Raw genomic sequence first — 14459 nt, 5'->3', positions numbered from 1 at the left:
ACTATGCTTAGGTTATTACTTTTGTGCACTATATGACTTTCTGCCCAATAAAAATGTGCCATTTTCCAGGGACAAGCCCATCAGCCAGTGATCCTGAGAAGGAGGACCTTGGCTGATAACAATGCGCTGCGCTCCGGCCAGCAGAGGGTTAATGCTGTGAGCTCCATGGCCAGGCAGTGGAGAGAGGGGGCGGGGCCATCGCCGTGTGTCTGGGTGAGGAGGAGGAGAGGGCGGGGTCAGCGTTGTGTTGTCCGGGGGAGGAGGAGAAGGGGAGGAGACTCATTCCAGCAGCTGGAGCAAAATATTAATAAAATTAAATATCATCGCTGCACCGGATCCGCCGATCGCCCCCCGTCACCCCCCACTGGAGTGCTCTGCGGAGCGGTCCCCGCACACCCGGAGGAGGCAGCCCGCCTGGTAAGCCGTGGCGAGGAGGGAAAGAGGAGGGTCCCGGGGAGGAGGCCTCGCCAGGGCTGGATGGAGCCGACGGATCCCGTAGCGGGATGGAAAGGGGGAGGTGGGAGAGAAGGGGTGTCCGGGCCGCCCCTCTCCGGGGCTGTCAATCAGGGCGGGGGGATCAGGGGCCCCGGCTGCGGGGAGAGACGGAGCTACTACGCCACAACCCCCTTCTGCAGCCAGCTACCGCCGCCATGAGAGGGAGCCAGGCCCCCCATCCCTCCTCCTCCAGCATCCAGCCTCCCTCAGCCACAGCGACCGGCCTTTATATCCTCCCCCCGTCCCATCCCCTCCGCTAGCCGCGTCCCTTCCTCCTGATTATCAGTGCCACGAATAAGTACTAATTCACCATGAGCGGTACGTAACACCCCCAGCACACCCTCCCCTGACACATCCAGGGCCCCCTCCGTACATATCCTCCCCGGGATCACAGCCGCCTCCTCCTATGGGGTGTGACACCAGGCATGGGGTCGGCTTTACAGGAGCATGTGTCTGCATGGAGGAGATACAAACATTGGAGGTGGGCGAGTCCAGCATCCTACATGTCACCACCCATCCCTCTGCTCACCATGGTCCTGTCACCTTCTCCTCTGCTCACCATGGTCCTGTCACCTTCTCCTCTGCTCACCATGGTCCTGTCACCTTCTTCTCTGCTCACCATGGTCCTGTCACCTTCTTCTCTGCTCACCATGGTCCTGTCACCTTCTTCTCTGCTCACCATGGTCCTGTCACCTTCTTCTCTGCTCACCATGGTCCTGTCACCTTCTTCTCTGCTCACCATGGTCCTGTCACCCTCTTCTCTGCTCACCATGGTCCTGTCACCTTCTTCTCTGCTCACCATGGTCCTGTCACCTTCTTCTCTGCTCACCATGGTCCTGTCACCTTCTTCTCTGCTCACCATGGTCCTGTCACCATCTTCTCTGCTCACCATGGTCCTGTCACCTTCTTCTCTGCTCACCATGGTCCTGTCACCTTCTTCTCTGCTCACCATGGTCCTGTCACCTTCTTCTCTGCTCACCATGGTCCTGTCACCTTCTTCTCTGCTCACCATGGTCCTGTCACCTTCTTCTCTGCTCACCATGGTCCTGTCACCTTCTTCTCTGCTCACCATGGTCCTGTCACCCTCTTCTCTGCTCACCATGGTCCTGTCATCCTCTTCTCTGCTCACCATGGTCCTGTCATCCTCTTCTCTGCTCACTTTGGTCATCGTGGGCCTGTCACTCTATTCTCTGGTCACCAGGGTCCTATCACTCTATTCTCTGGTCACCATGGTCCTGTTACCCTCTTCTTTGGTCACTGTGGGCCTGTCACTCTATTCTCTGGTCACTTTGGTCCTGTCACCCTCTTCTCTAGTCACCATGGTCTTGTCACCCTCTTCTCTGCTCACCTTGGTCCTGTCACCTTCTTCTTTGGTCACTGTGGGCCTGTCACTCTATTCTCTGGTCACCTTGGACCTGTCACCTTCTTCTCTGGTCACCATGGTCCTGTCACCTTCTTCTCTGGTCACCATGGTCCTGTCACCCTTTTCTCTGGTCACCATGGTCCTGTCACCCTCTTTTCTGCTCACCATGGTCCTGTCACCCTCTTTTCTGCTCACCATGGTCCTGTCATCCTCTTTTCTGCTCACCATGGTCCTGTCACCCTCTTTTCTGCTCACCATGGTCCTGTCACCCTCTTCTCTGGTCACCATGGTCCTGTCACCCTCTTCTCTGGTCACCATGGTCCTGTCACCCTCTTCTTTGCTCACCTTGGTCCTATCACCCACTTCTTTGGTCACCGTGGGCCTGTCGTCCTCTTCTTTGGTCACCGTGGGCCTGTCGTCCTCTTCTTTGGTCACCGTGGGCCTGTCGTCCTCTTCTTTGGTCACCGTGGGCCTGTCGTCCTCTTCTTTGGTCACCGTGGGCCTGTCGTCCTCTTCTTTGGTCACCGTGGGCCTGTCGTCCTCTTCTTTGGTCACCGTGGGCCTGTCGTCCTCTTCTTTGGTCACCGTGGGCCTGTCGTCCTCTTCTTTGGTCACCGTGGGCCTGTCGTCCTCTTCTTTGGTCACCGTGGGCCTGTCGTCCTCTTCTTTGGTCACCGTGGGCCTGTCATCCACTTCTTTGGTCACCGTGGGCCTGTCGTCCTCTTCTTTGGTCACCGTGGGCCTGTCGCCCTCTTCTTTGGTCACCCTCTTCTCTCGTCACCATGGTCCTGTCACCATGGTCCTGTCACACTCTTCTCTGCTCACCTTGGGCCTGTCGCCCTCTTCTTTGGTCACCGTGGGCCTGTCGCCCTCTTCTTTGGTCACCGTGGGCCTGTCGCCCTCTTCTTTGGTCACCGTGGGCCTGTCGCCCTCTGCTTTGGTCACCGTGGGCCTGTCGCCCTCTTCTTTGGTCACCCTCTTCTCTCGTCACCATGGTTCTGTCACCCTCTTTTTTGGTCACCTTGGTTCTGTCACCCTCTTCTTTGGTCACCGTGGGCCTGTCACTCTATTCTCTGGTCACCTTGGTCCTGTCACCCTCGTCTTTGGTCACCGTGGGCCTGTCACCCTCTTCTTTGGTCACCCTCTTCTCTGGTCACCATGGACCTGTCACCCTCTTCTCTGCTCACCACAATCCTGTCACCTTGGTCCTGTCACCACTCTCCATTCTGGTCACCATGGACCGGTCACCACTCTCCATTCTGTTCACCATGGATCGTTCACCACCCTCCATCCTGGTCACCATTTTGGTTACCATGGACCTGTCACCATGCTCCATTCTGGTCACCTTGGTCCCGTTACCCTGCACTCTGGTCACCATGGACCCGTCACAATGCTTTTCCACTCTCCACTGTGGTCAGCATGAGCCCAACACTCTCCACTCTGGTCACCATGGCCCTGTCACTACCCTTCACTCTGGTCACCATGGACTTGTCGCCATGGTCCTGTGGCCACTCTCCATCCACTGTGGTTAATATGGTCTTGTCACAATCCTTCGCTCAGGTCACCATAAACCTGGTACACATACTGTAAGATGGGCTCATTTGGCCATATCTGTTTTGCCTGGGATATCCAGTGAAATAGGACAATAGGATAGGATAGGATGAACACTGGTCTTAAAAATAGAGATTGACATGACATTTTTTTCCAAAATTGTTAATTCCACAGCAGATTTTTTTTTTTATTTCATTCTGGGATTGCAGGGGTTAGAATATGGGACAACAAAATATGATTTAATGGTAGAAGCTATTAGTGGCAAATTAGCAACTTCCATTCCCAGTGCCTTGCTGGACGTTTTCCGTTACTTTGTTTATTGACACCTGTCCTGTCATTCTGGTTATTTTACAGATCAGGCAGAGGAAGATATGGCCAGCGAGGAAGGAAAAAGTAATGAACCCGAAGCCAAAAAAAAGGGCAAGTCATCAGGTTCACAGGTAATTTGTATGTTCTGTACATCCAGGGTGCAGTGCGTTATCTTTATTCAATTGTATTGAATACTTCATTTTATCTAAATTTTAAACCCCTACTTCATGCAGGATTACCTTCAAAAGTTTCCAACAAGGCAAGCATTTCCATTCCTCTGGAGGACCTTGCTGTCATGTAGACATACTTCTGTGTCCTGCAAATTAGTTTACATGCCAAGGAAGTCCAGTTTCCGCTGTACTTCCTGGACCCTCTGTCTGTAAGCACTGCAGCTGTCATAGACCCCAGTGCAAAGGTTGTATCTCTGCCCCCTCTCCTATAAGCCATTCACAAAACAAAGCCTAAGGCCGCGTACACACGGGCGAACTTTTCGACCGGACTGGTCCGACAGACTTTCCAGCGGACTTTTGACGGACTTTTTAACGAATGGACTTGCCTACACACGATCACACCAAAGTCCGACGGATTTGTACGTGATGACTTACACTGGACTAAAATAAGGAAGTTGATAGCCAGTAGCCAATAGCTGCCCTAGCGTTGGTTTTTGTCCGTCGGACTAGCATACAGACAAGTGGATTTCTGGGTCCGGCAGAGTTACGACATAAAGATTTGAAGCATGTTCCAAATCTAAAGTCCATCAGATTTGCGACTGGAAAAGTCAGCTGAGGGTCCGGTGAAGCCCGCACACGATCGGATTGTCCGCCGGATTTGGTCCATCGGCGTCCGTCGGACAAGTCCGGTCGAAAAGTCCGACGGTGTGTACGCTGCATAAGAATAATGTTTTGTTAATAGTAGGGATGAGAAGGGGGACTGGAGATATAATTATGGTACTGGGTTCTATGAGACCTGCAGCACTTACAGCCAAAATGGCCAGGAAATACAGCAGGAACTGCACTTCCTCCGACATGCAAGCTAACTGATTTGCAGGAGATGGAAGTATGCCTACAAGACAGGTTCTCACTAGATCAACAATGTTTGATGCTGGACCTGTGAAGGTAATTCTGCCTGGAGTATGGCTTATAGCAATGGTGTATTTAATGAAGAACGTTAGGAAAAAAACTTTATTTAAAATCTGCTGGGTTACAAGTAGTTAATAGGGGCAGACACTGCGACTTGTGTGTAAGAGAGCCTTAATATGGATGTAAACCCTCACCCAAGTGTTGCATGTATATCTGCAGTCTTCAGTTTGCTATATTCTTTAGAATTCTTACATCGTGGTAGATTTTTTACGTCCTCATTCAGCAGTAGGTGTGTAGTCTTGGCTTACACTGTGTGACAGCTGATTGGAAGAAAGGGCCCCCCCCTGCATAGGCAGAAGAACGAAGATACTTTCAGAGCTGTGCTGTGACAAGACAAGCTCTCTGCTAATCTATTTGAAGCACCCACCCCGACACAAATTTCAGGCTGGTTTTATCTCACGTCTCGGAGAACTTGTCAGAAGTTATCATGCTGATAACAGAGGAACGAAACAGCAGAAAGACACGGGACTCAGTGCTTTGGAGAGAGATAAGTAAACACTATAGATATAAAAAAATAAAAAAAACTGACGTGGGGATTCCCACAAATTCCATACCAGACCCCTATCCAAGCACCCAGCCCAGCAGGTCAGGAAAAGGGGGGAGTGACCTCAACATGGGGTGGTGGGCCATGACCCTTTTTTTTTTTTTTTTTTTTTTTCAGTTTTGGCATGGGGTTTCCCCTCCCTTAAATCCTCAGAGCACAGGTCGCATGCCACAAGTCAGATCAGTTGAGATGATGATCTGACTTGGATGCAACTTGCATTCAAGTCAATGGGCTGAAATCGTGCCCAAGTCGGACCAGAGTAGTACAGGGAGCATTTTCAAAGTCAGACCAGTTAAGACGGCTCGCGTAGGGAACCATTTATTTTGACATGTCATGCGACTTGTGCTCTGGAAGTCGGAGCACATGTCGGACCAGTGTAAACCGGCCCTAAAATCTTTATTGTGATCTTTGAGAATGAATAACTTCACAATAAAAGCGGCTAGAAAGGTCACACTAGAATGCTGTGTAGAAAACCAATGATCTGTGCGCATTTCTTGCACCACTTTCAAAAAGCACTACCCCTGCGATAGTGTCAATGCAGTGTTAACAGCACAAATGCAGTGTGTTTGCCTGCAGTAGATCGCATGGTAAAAAAATGACCATGCAATCCAGTTGCAGTGCGTTTTCTAAGGCCCCTTTCACACTTCTGCGACTTTGGACATCATAGTTGCATGACAAGTCATACCCCATGATTCCCAATGATAACCATTATATCTGTGCGACTTCAAGTTGCACCCACGTCAAACTAGTTCCTGCACTACTTTGGTCCGACTTTGATGAGAGTTGAGGTCCAAAGACCTCAAGTTTACACAGGCATTCCCTGAAATCGTGTCAAAATAGTGTAACTTTCAAGTCTTGGCAGTGTGAAAGGGGCCTAAAATTGGTGCATTCACTACTTTGGTGTGATGCAATACGATTTGAGCCTATTTAAAATAAAATGGCTCAGATTGCACCACACTAAATTGCATGTGAATTGCACAGGATTGCGATGCAATTCCTATGCAATTCATGGGCGATTCATAGTGTGAACCAGGGTTCAAGGTATAGTTCACCTTTTGCAAAAATGTATTACATCCACTCATATTAATAAAACAAAAAAATGTGCATATATTACATTTTTCCACTGATGCCTGCAGAGCATTGAACCACGATCAGTGGATGACAAGGTGCGGGCCTTTTGCTATGGGGCTGGAGGTAGTAACCACTGGACTACAAGTGTAGCAACATCCCGACACTTATGCAACAGGTTCTGAGTTCCTATGCCATGGTGGTAGATGGGACTTGAAGTCGCCTCATTCATAGGTCTGGAGTTTTGGAAGGCGACCATGTTTCATGTTACACCCTAAACATCAGAAAGATGGTGTATGCCTTTAAAGGGTTAGTTCTCCTTTACCAAAAAACTGCTTGTGCAGGTAAGGGGCTAATGTAGATAAAAAGCAAACGGTGCAGCTTTGACCAAAGTTGGATAATGTCTTTGGTGTAGGCTGTTTACGTACCTCTGGAAACCTGATTGAAAAACTCCCAGAGATGGCATCATCCCATCCTGCTTTTTTGCTAAAATGCTTAAAGCGGGGGTCAACCTATCTATCGTTTTTTTTTTTTTTTGGAGTTCATTCACAAACTTTTCTTCTCGTGATTATCTACTCACATGTTCTGTGTAATAAGTCCGCCTGTGTCCGATTTCGTTGTAAAGAATAACTTATAAAATTCACTGAAGGCGGTTTCCATCTTCATTGTGGGCATTTGAAGCCCACAAGCATGTATTTCCTGGATGCGGTGAATGCTGTGCTCCCAGCATTCACCGAGATGTTGTGATGACACTGTTGCACAATGCATGCTGGGAAGCCTGAGACTAGCTCCCAGGGGACTGTGGGAGGTCTGGGAGAGGCTAGAAACACGCCTACTCCCATGGGAGGAAAACCAGGAAGTGCTAAGAAGATTAGAAAAAAAAAGGTATGTACGGCGATTTACATTTTTTTACACAGCATGTCAGCATCTAGGCAAGGAAGAGAATGCATAGAGATAATGTTCAAAATTTGGGTGGAACCCCGCTTTAAGACACTCCCAGCCATTACTGCTCTTTTCCATCATCACAGGGGCAAGCTCTCGAACCCCCGCACATGTGTGACCAATTATTTCTTCCATTGCAGCATCAATGAGCTCAGAGCTGCTGCGACATGAGAGTGTGCATGCGAGGGGCTTTAAATCATCTGACTGGGGGAGATTTACTAAAACTGGTGCACACAAGCTGGTGCAGCTCTGCATAGTAATCAATCAGCTTCCAAGTTTTTATTTTTCAAAGCTTAACTGAACAAGCTGAAGTTAGAAGCTGATTGGTTATTATGCAGGTGCACCAGTTTTAGTAAATATCCCCCTATGGAGTTGTTTTCCTAAAACTATTGAGTGAAAAATTTGGTACAACTCTGCATACAAACCATTCAGCATTCAGTTTTTTTTGTCAAACCTTAACTGAACAAGTTAGAAGCTGATTGGCTGCCATTCAAAGCTACAACAGATTTTGCACTCTCCAGTTTTAGTAAAGCAACCCCATGGGTCTTAGCAACATCCTTGCAACAAGGCACTACAGGATGATGCCATCTGAGTTTTTCAGTTGGGCTTCTGGAGGTATGTGCTGCACCTATAGTACAGGCATTAATCAACTTTAGTCAAAGCTGCACAGTTTTTTTTGTTTTTTATCTACAAGCATCACTTACCTGCATAGGCCGTTTTTTTGGTAAAGATGAACTATTCCTTTAAAGTTCTTTTACTGCATGTTAAAAATGTCTACATAGTTTTGTGTCCATAGTCTTGACATGGGTGCACCTTAAAGTGACATTTAAATGACAAACATTATACTTACCTGCGCTGTGCAGTGGTTTTGCACAGAGCAGCCCTGACTCTTCTCTTTTCAGGTCCCCCCGCTGGCGTTCCTGGCTCCTCCTTTTCAGCCAGTGCTGCCTGCTCTGGAGGTACTGGTGCATGCTCTTTCCTGAGCCCCACTCTATGCACCCATAAGACACAGAGCCGTGGCCCGGCCCCACCCCCTGCTTCTTCCTTATTGGTTCACTGGCTGTGATTGACAGTAGCAGGAGCCAGTGACTCCCGCTGCTGTCTCAGCCAATGAAGAATGAGAGACCCAGGAGAAGCTCAGCTCTTGTGCACATCATTGGATTGAGAGGGAGTTCAGATGAGTATTAGAGGGGGCTGTGGGGGGCCCCGCTGCACACAGAAGGTTATTTTACCTTCATGCATAGAATGCATGAAGATAAAAAAACCTTGAGCCTTACATGATGTCCTCTGTTACCCTCCCCTTTTTTTTTTTTTTTTTTGTTTTATGTGAAAAAATGTAATAAAAAAATTAATTGAGAAAAAAAACTTTAAAAACACTTTAAGTCTGCTTTTGCAAGGCCGCTTGTAAAAAAACAAAAACAAAAAAAACAAACAAAAAAACTATTCGCTTTAAATGTCATCTGTTGCTTCCAGTAAGTTGCTATTTGAAATTTGCAGAAATGTTTATAGAAAACCTAAGATGCTTCTGAGACTGTGACCACTTCCTGTTATAGATCTTTGTTAGCGCTGTGAGATGGAAACACACCCATCCTCTCTGTTCTCTCCCACTCTCTTTTTGACTAGGATTCTCAGCCTTCTCCCTTGGCTTTGCTAGCTGCAACCTGCAGTAAAATAGGAAACACTGGGGAAAATCAGGCCGCTGGACAGCAGCAGATAATCATAGATCCCAGCCAAGGATTGGTTCAGCTGCAAAACCAGCCGCAGCAGCTGGAGCTGGTCACCACTCAGCTGGCAGGTGGCGCCTGGCAAATAGTCGCGGCAGCGCCTCCCATCTCAAAGGAAAACAGTATAGCTCAGCAAGGCATTTCAATAGCTAGTACAGCAGGTTCGTCTACTAGCAGCAATGAGAATTCATCGCCCACAAAAACGAAAGCTAGCACTTCAGCCACAGCCCCTGGGCAGTTCCAGGTCATCCAGGTCCAAACGCCTGGAGGGAACGTGCAGTACCAAGTTATTCCCCAGATTCAGACTTTGGACGGTCAACACATTCAGATCAGCCCTGGAAATGCCACCACACTGCAAGATTTGCAAGGTCAAATCCAATTTATCCCCGCTGGTAACAATCAAGCCATTATCACTGCTGGCAACAGAACAGCATCTGGAAATATTATTGCACAGAATTTAGCAAATCAAACGGTTCCAATGCAGATTCGGCCTGGAGTTTCTATTCCACTGCAGCTGCAGACCATCTCTGGTACGCCTCAAGTAGTGACTACCTTACCTATAAACATAGGAGGAGTGACTCTGGCTCTGCCCGTGATCAACAGTATGTCTGCTGGAGGAAGTTCAGCACAGATTGTTCAGACCACAGATGGTGGGGTTACCAATGGAAATCAGCTGATGTCTACACCCATCACAACTTCCTCCATCAGTACCATGCCTGATTCTCCCTCCTCCTCCGCCTCCTCCACCACCTGTACAACCACTGTGTCTACCACTCTGACTAGCAGCGACACGCTTGTCAGCACAGCTGAATCAGGCCAGTTCACGAGCACACCAGCAAGTACAGAACGTGCAGCAGAAGAATCGCCATCCTCTGTCACCGAGTCTGAATCTCAAAGTAGCAGTCAGCTTCAGGCCAACGGACTTCAGAATGTGTCCGATCAGTCGAGCTCCTTGCAGCAGGTGCAGATCATGGGGCAGCCACTTTTACAGCAAATTCAGATTCAGCAGCCGCAGCAACAGATTATACAAGCCATACCACAGCAGTCTTTTCAGCTTCAATCAGGACAGACCATACAGACTCTTCAGCAACAACAGCTGCAAAACGTTCAGCTCCAAGCACTAAGCCCATCGCAGATTCTCATAAGGGCCCCAACATTAACCCCATCTGGTCAGATCAGCTGGCAAACTGTGCAGGTTCAGAATATTCAGAGCCTTCAGAATTTGCAAGTTCAAAATGCTGGACTGTCGCAACAGCTTACCATAACTCCGGTGTCCACCAGTAGTGGCACAACAATTGCCCAGATTACACCAGTGACAGTTTCTGGCACCCCAATCACTCTCAATGCTGCCCACTTTACATCTGTGCCTAACCTGCAGACGGTCAGCGTTGCAAATCTTGGTACAGCTGGAGTCCAGGTTCAGGGGGTTCCTGTCACTATTACAAACGTTGGAGGTATGTGTCATCTTTGCATGTCTTAACCATGTTTTCTGTTTTTATTGAATCCGGGCATTGTTTAGGCTGGCTATACATTATGCAATTTTCTTGTACAGTTTTCCTTCAGATTTACCAAAACCATATAATATGAGGTCAGACCACATACACTATATTTGGGAAAAGTATTGGGACACCTGCCTTTACGTGCACATGAACTTTATTGGCATCCCTAAACCTTATGGACAGCTTTCCCAGAAGAGTTGAAGCTGTTATAACTGCAAAGGGTGGGCCAACTCAATATAGAACCCTACAGACTAAGACGCCATTAAAGTTCATATGTGTGTGTAAAGGCAGGCGTCACAATACTTTTGACAATATAGTGTAGTTGAAGGTAAATCTAAAAGAAAAAGGATAAAATTGTATAATATATGACCAGCCTTAGGCAGTGAAAGGGTTAAACACTAGCACACTGAGAACACCTAGGTGTATATATCGGTGTTTCCAGAATTGAATACAGTTCATGTATATGCTGTAACTGAAAGTTCCTGGTTAGTCAGCCTAGCCTGTATTTTCCATGTGTGTTGTCGGCAGATTGTACTAGTTTTGTACATTGGCCTCCTTTGGCAAGCCACATCAGACAATATCAAAAATTGCAGTGCTCCTCAAAAAAAAAAATCAAATACCAAAAATAAATGAAGAAATAAATAAATCATGAAATAAACAGATCACTGCAAGGGTGTGGAAATTTTTTTTAAAAACTACTTGTCCAAGGGACTAAATCAGGGTCCCAATTCACTTGTCCTTTGTGACAGTCTACTTGTCCTGATAAAAAAAAAAAAAATAATAATAATAATTTTATCCTAGATGGAAAATAGGAAGGTTATTTATTTTTTTTTTTTTATTAGGAAGGTGCTTTTAGGAATGTCTGGGGTTTTTTAAAAACAAAAGGGGCTTTTGTTTTTTATTTTATGCTAGAAATTTGTATTAGAACCCCCAAACATTTTATTTATTATATATCTATATATATAGATATATAATCTCTATCAGCTCTATCTCTCGTGTGTGTATATGTGTGTGTGTATGTATGTATGTATATATGTGTGTGTGTGTGTATGTATATATGTGTGTATATATGTGTGTGTGTGTGTGTATGTATATATATATATATATATATATATATATATATATATATATATATATATATATATATATATATATATATATATATATATATATATATATATATATATATTTGTAAATATTTTATTATATCTTTTCATGTGACAACACTGAAGAAATGACACTTTGGCTGGTTTCACGCCGACATTCTGTTTTTGTTGTTTAGTCCTGTTTTTTTTGTTTCTTTTTTGTAAAAAAGGGATATGGATGTCAACTTTTACATCTGTTTTAGTATCCACTGACATCCGTTTTTTGCAAAAAAAAAAGTGACTGGACTGAACTTCAAACACTGTATGTATATAGCTGGTTACTAAGGAGGGGGCCGGGAAGCCAACCGCCGCATCCTTAACAACCGATGCGTCACCAGCTGAATGTAGAAAAAAAAAACGGTGTGGGGCCCCCCCGGCCATTCCAGGCCCTTCGGTCTGGTATGGATTCTCCCCAACCCCCCCCCCCCCGCACGCCAAAATTTAAAAACAAAATGGGGTGGGGTCCCCCCACAATCCCTACCGCGGGAGAGAAGGCATAGGGGAAGACGGCACCGAGAGAAGACAAAGCTATTAATAAAGGAATTGTCAAAAACCGTCTCTTGTTGTGTGTGCGCGTGTGTGTGTTTTTTTGTTTTTTTACATTTCACTGCCTTTTGAATGGGTAGAAGTAGTATGTACCCGATACCCATTCGCATAGGGAGGCCCAGGTTCCGATAAGCCCCCTGCCCGCAGACTCCGACAACCACCAGCCAGGGTTGTCGGGAAGAGGCCCTTGTCCCCATCAACATCCACCCCCCCCATCTTGAGGGCATGCAGCCTGGTATGGCTCAGGAGGGGGCACTCGCTCGTCCCCTCCCTTTCCTGACCTGCCAGGCTGCATGCTCGGATAAGCCTCTGGTAGTTTTGTTTTGTTTTTTTTTACATTTTTTTTTTTTGGGGGGGTGCTCCCCTCCGAATCCATACTAGACCCAAAGGGCGGGGGGGGGACTCCACACCGTTTTTGTTTTGTTTTGTTTTTTTTTTGTTTTGTTTTGTTTTTTTTTTTTTTGTTTTTTGTTTTTTTTTTTTTTTTGCCGGCAATTTTTTTTACTACATTCAGCTGTAAACCCGCTGACAGCTGATGACTCATTGGTTGTTAAGGACGTGGCAGACAGCTTCCCAGCCCCCTCCTTAGCAACCAGCTATATACAGTCTGTTTAATGAGGGGGAAAAAAAGGGTTTAAAAACAGATGTCAGTGGATCGGATGTAAGCTTAGCGGAGACGGTGCTTAGCGGACACTAATGTCAACAGATGATCATCTGCTAATGTCCCATAGAGATACATGTATATCCGTTTTTCATTCGTCAACGGATGGATGAAAAACGGACATACGGAACAGCCGTGTGAAAGGAGCCTTATACAAGCTGTACACTCGCAACTTTACATTGTAGCAAAGACCCCTTTCACACGGCCATTCTGTATGTCCGTTTTTCATCCATCCGTTGACGGGTGAAAAACGGACATACATGTATCTCTGTGGGATAGTGGATGATCATCTGCTGACATCCGTCTCCGCTAAGCTCCGTTTTTTTTATGACTGAACAAAACCCAACTTTTTTTATCCCTAAAAAAATGAAATGGACGAAAAACTGATGTTAGCGGACAATCTGCTGACATCCATTTTAAAACCCCATTTTTTTTTTCCACATTAAACACGCTGTATATAGCTGGTTGCCAAGGAGGGGGCCGGAAAGCCAGCTGCCGCGTCCTTAACAACCGATGAGTTTGCCGCCAAAAAAAATTGTGAAAAAAAACAACGTGGGGTCCCCCCCAGGTCCATACCAGGCATACTAGTATGGATTCAGAGGGGAACCCCCCACGCCAAAAAAAAAAAAATGGCGTGCCCCCCCCCCCCCCCCCCCCCAAAATCCATACCAGACCCTTATCTGAGCATGCAGCCTGGCAGGTCAGGAAAGGGAGGGCACAAGCTAGCGCCTCCCCCCTCCTGAACCATACCAGGCTGCATGTCCTCAACATGGGGGGGGGGTGCTCCCCACTCCAAAGCACTTTGCCCCCATGTTGATGGGGACAAGAGCCTCTTCCCGACAACCCTGGCTGGTGGTTGCCGGGGGGGTTATCAGAATCCAGGGTGCCCCCCATGTGAATGGTTACCCGGTACATACTACTCCTACCCATTCACCAAAAAGGCAGTAAAATGTAAAAAAAAAAAAAAGCCGTTTTTTTTTACAATTCCTTTAATAATAGCTGTCTTCTGCCGGTGCCGTCATCACCACTGACGTATCCTCCCCTCGCCGTCTTCCCCAATGCCTTCTCTCCCGCCACCGTCTTCTTCCTCGCCGCCGGTTACCCACTAAAAAAGATAAAAAAGCCACTGTTCTTCTGTTGCCGTCTTCCTCTGTTGTGTTGTCATCTACTGTCTGGCATCTGTTATATAGCCATAGGGCGTGACTATCCGATGACATCACCTGGAGAGCCTGCCCTTGTGACATTACAGGGGGCAGGCTCTCCGGGTGACGTCAACAGAAGAACCGTAGCTTTTTTATTTATTTTTTTTTAGCGGGTAACCGGCGGCGAGGAAGAAGATAGCGGCGGGAGGAGAAGGCATTGGGGGAGACGACAGCGGCAGAGAGGATGGCATCAGGAGAAGACAGAGCTACTAACCACTTGCTTACTGGGCACTTAAACCCCTCTCCTGCTCAGACCAATTTTTAGCTTTCA

At 47.0% G+C, this 14459-nt stretch overlaps 1 protein-coding gene across 4 annotated transcripts in view; it reads left to right on the top strand.

The window, feature by feature from the left end:
* Positions 1 to 240: 240 nt before the first annotated feature.
* Positions 241 to 14459, top strand: part of SP4 (Sp4 transcription factor) — a 45987-nt gene continuing 31768 nt past the window's right edge. For 2 of the 4 annotated variants that reach the window (XR_012244399.1, XM_073630041.1), the window contains exons 1-3: positions 844 to 976; positions 3764 to 3849; positions 9035 to 10589. Coding sequence is in view for 3 of the 4 variants with exons in the window: in XM_073630041.1 (XP_073486142.1) it covers positions 943 to 976; positions 3764 to 3849; positions 9035 to 10589 (1675 nt within the window). In the remaining variant the exon portion in view is untranslated. Of the gene's footprint in view, positions 418 to 529; positions 814 to 843; positions 977 to 3763; positions 3850 to 9034; positions 10590 to 14459 lie in introns of those variants that run through there. The other 2 variants (XM_073630043.1, XM_073630042.1) reach the window with 2 other exon arrangements.

The sequence above is a fragment of the Aquarana catesbeiana genome, linkage group LG05 (genome assembly GCF_042186555.1).
Source record: "Aquarana catesbeiana isolate 2022-GZ linkage group LG05, ASM4218655v1, whole genome shotgun sequence".
Taxonomy (NCBI): domain Eukaryota; kingdom Metazoa; phylum Chordata; class Amphibia; order Anura; family Ranidae; genus Aquarana; species Aquarana catesbeiana.
Note: the sequence above shows the minus strand (reverse complement) of the source record. Positions and strands in the feature narration are given on the sequence as shown.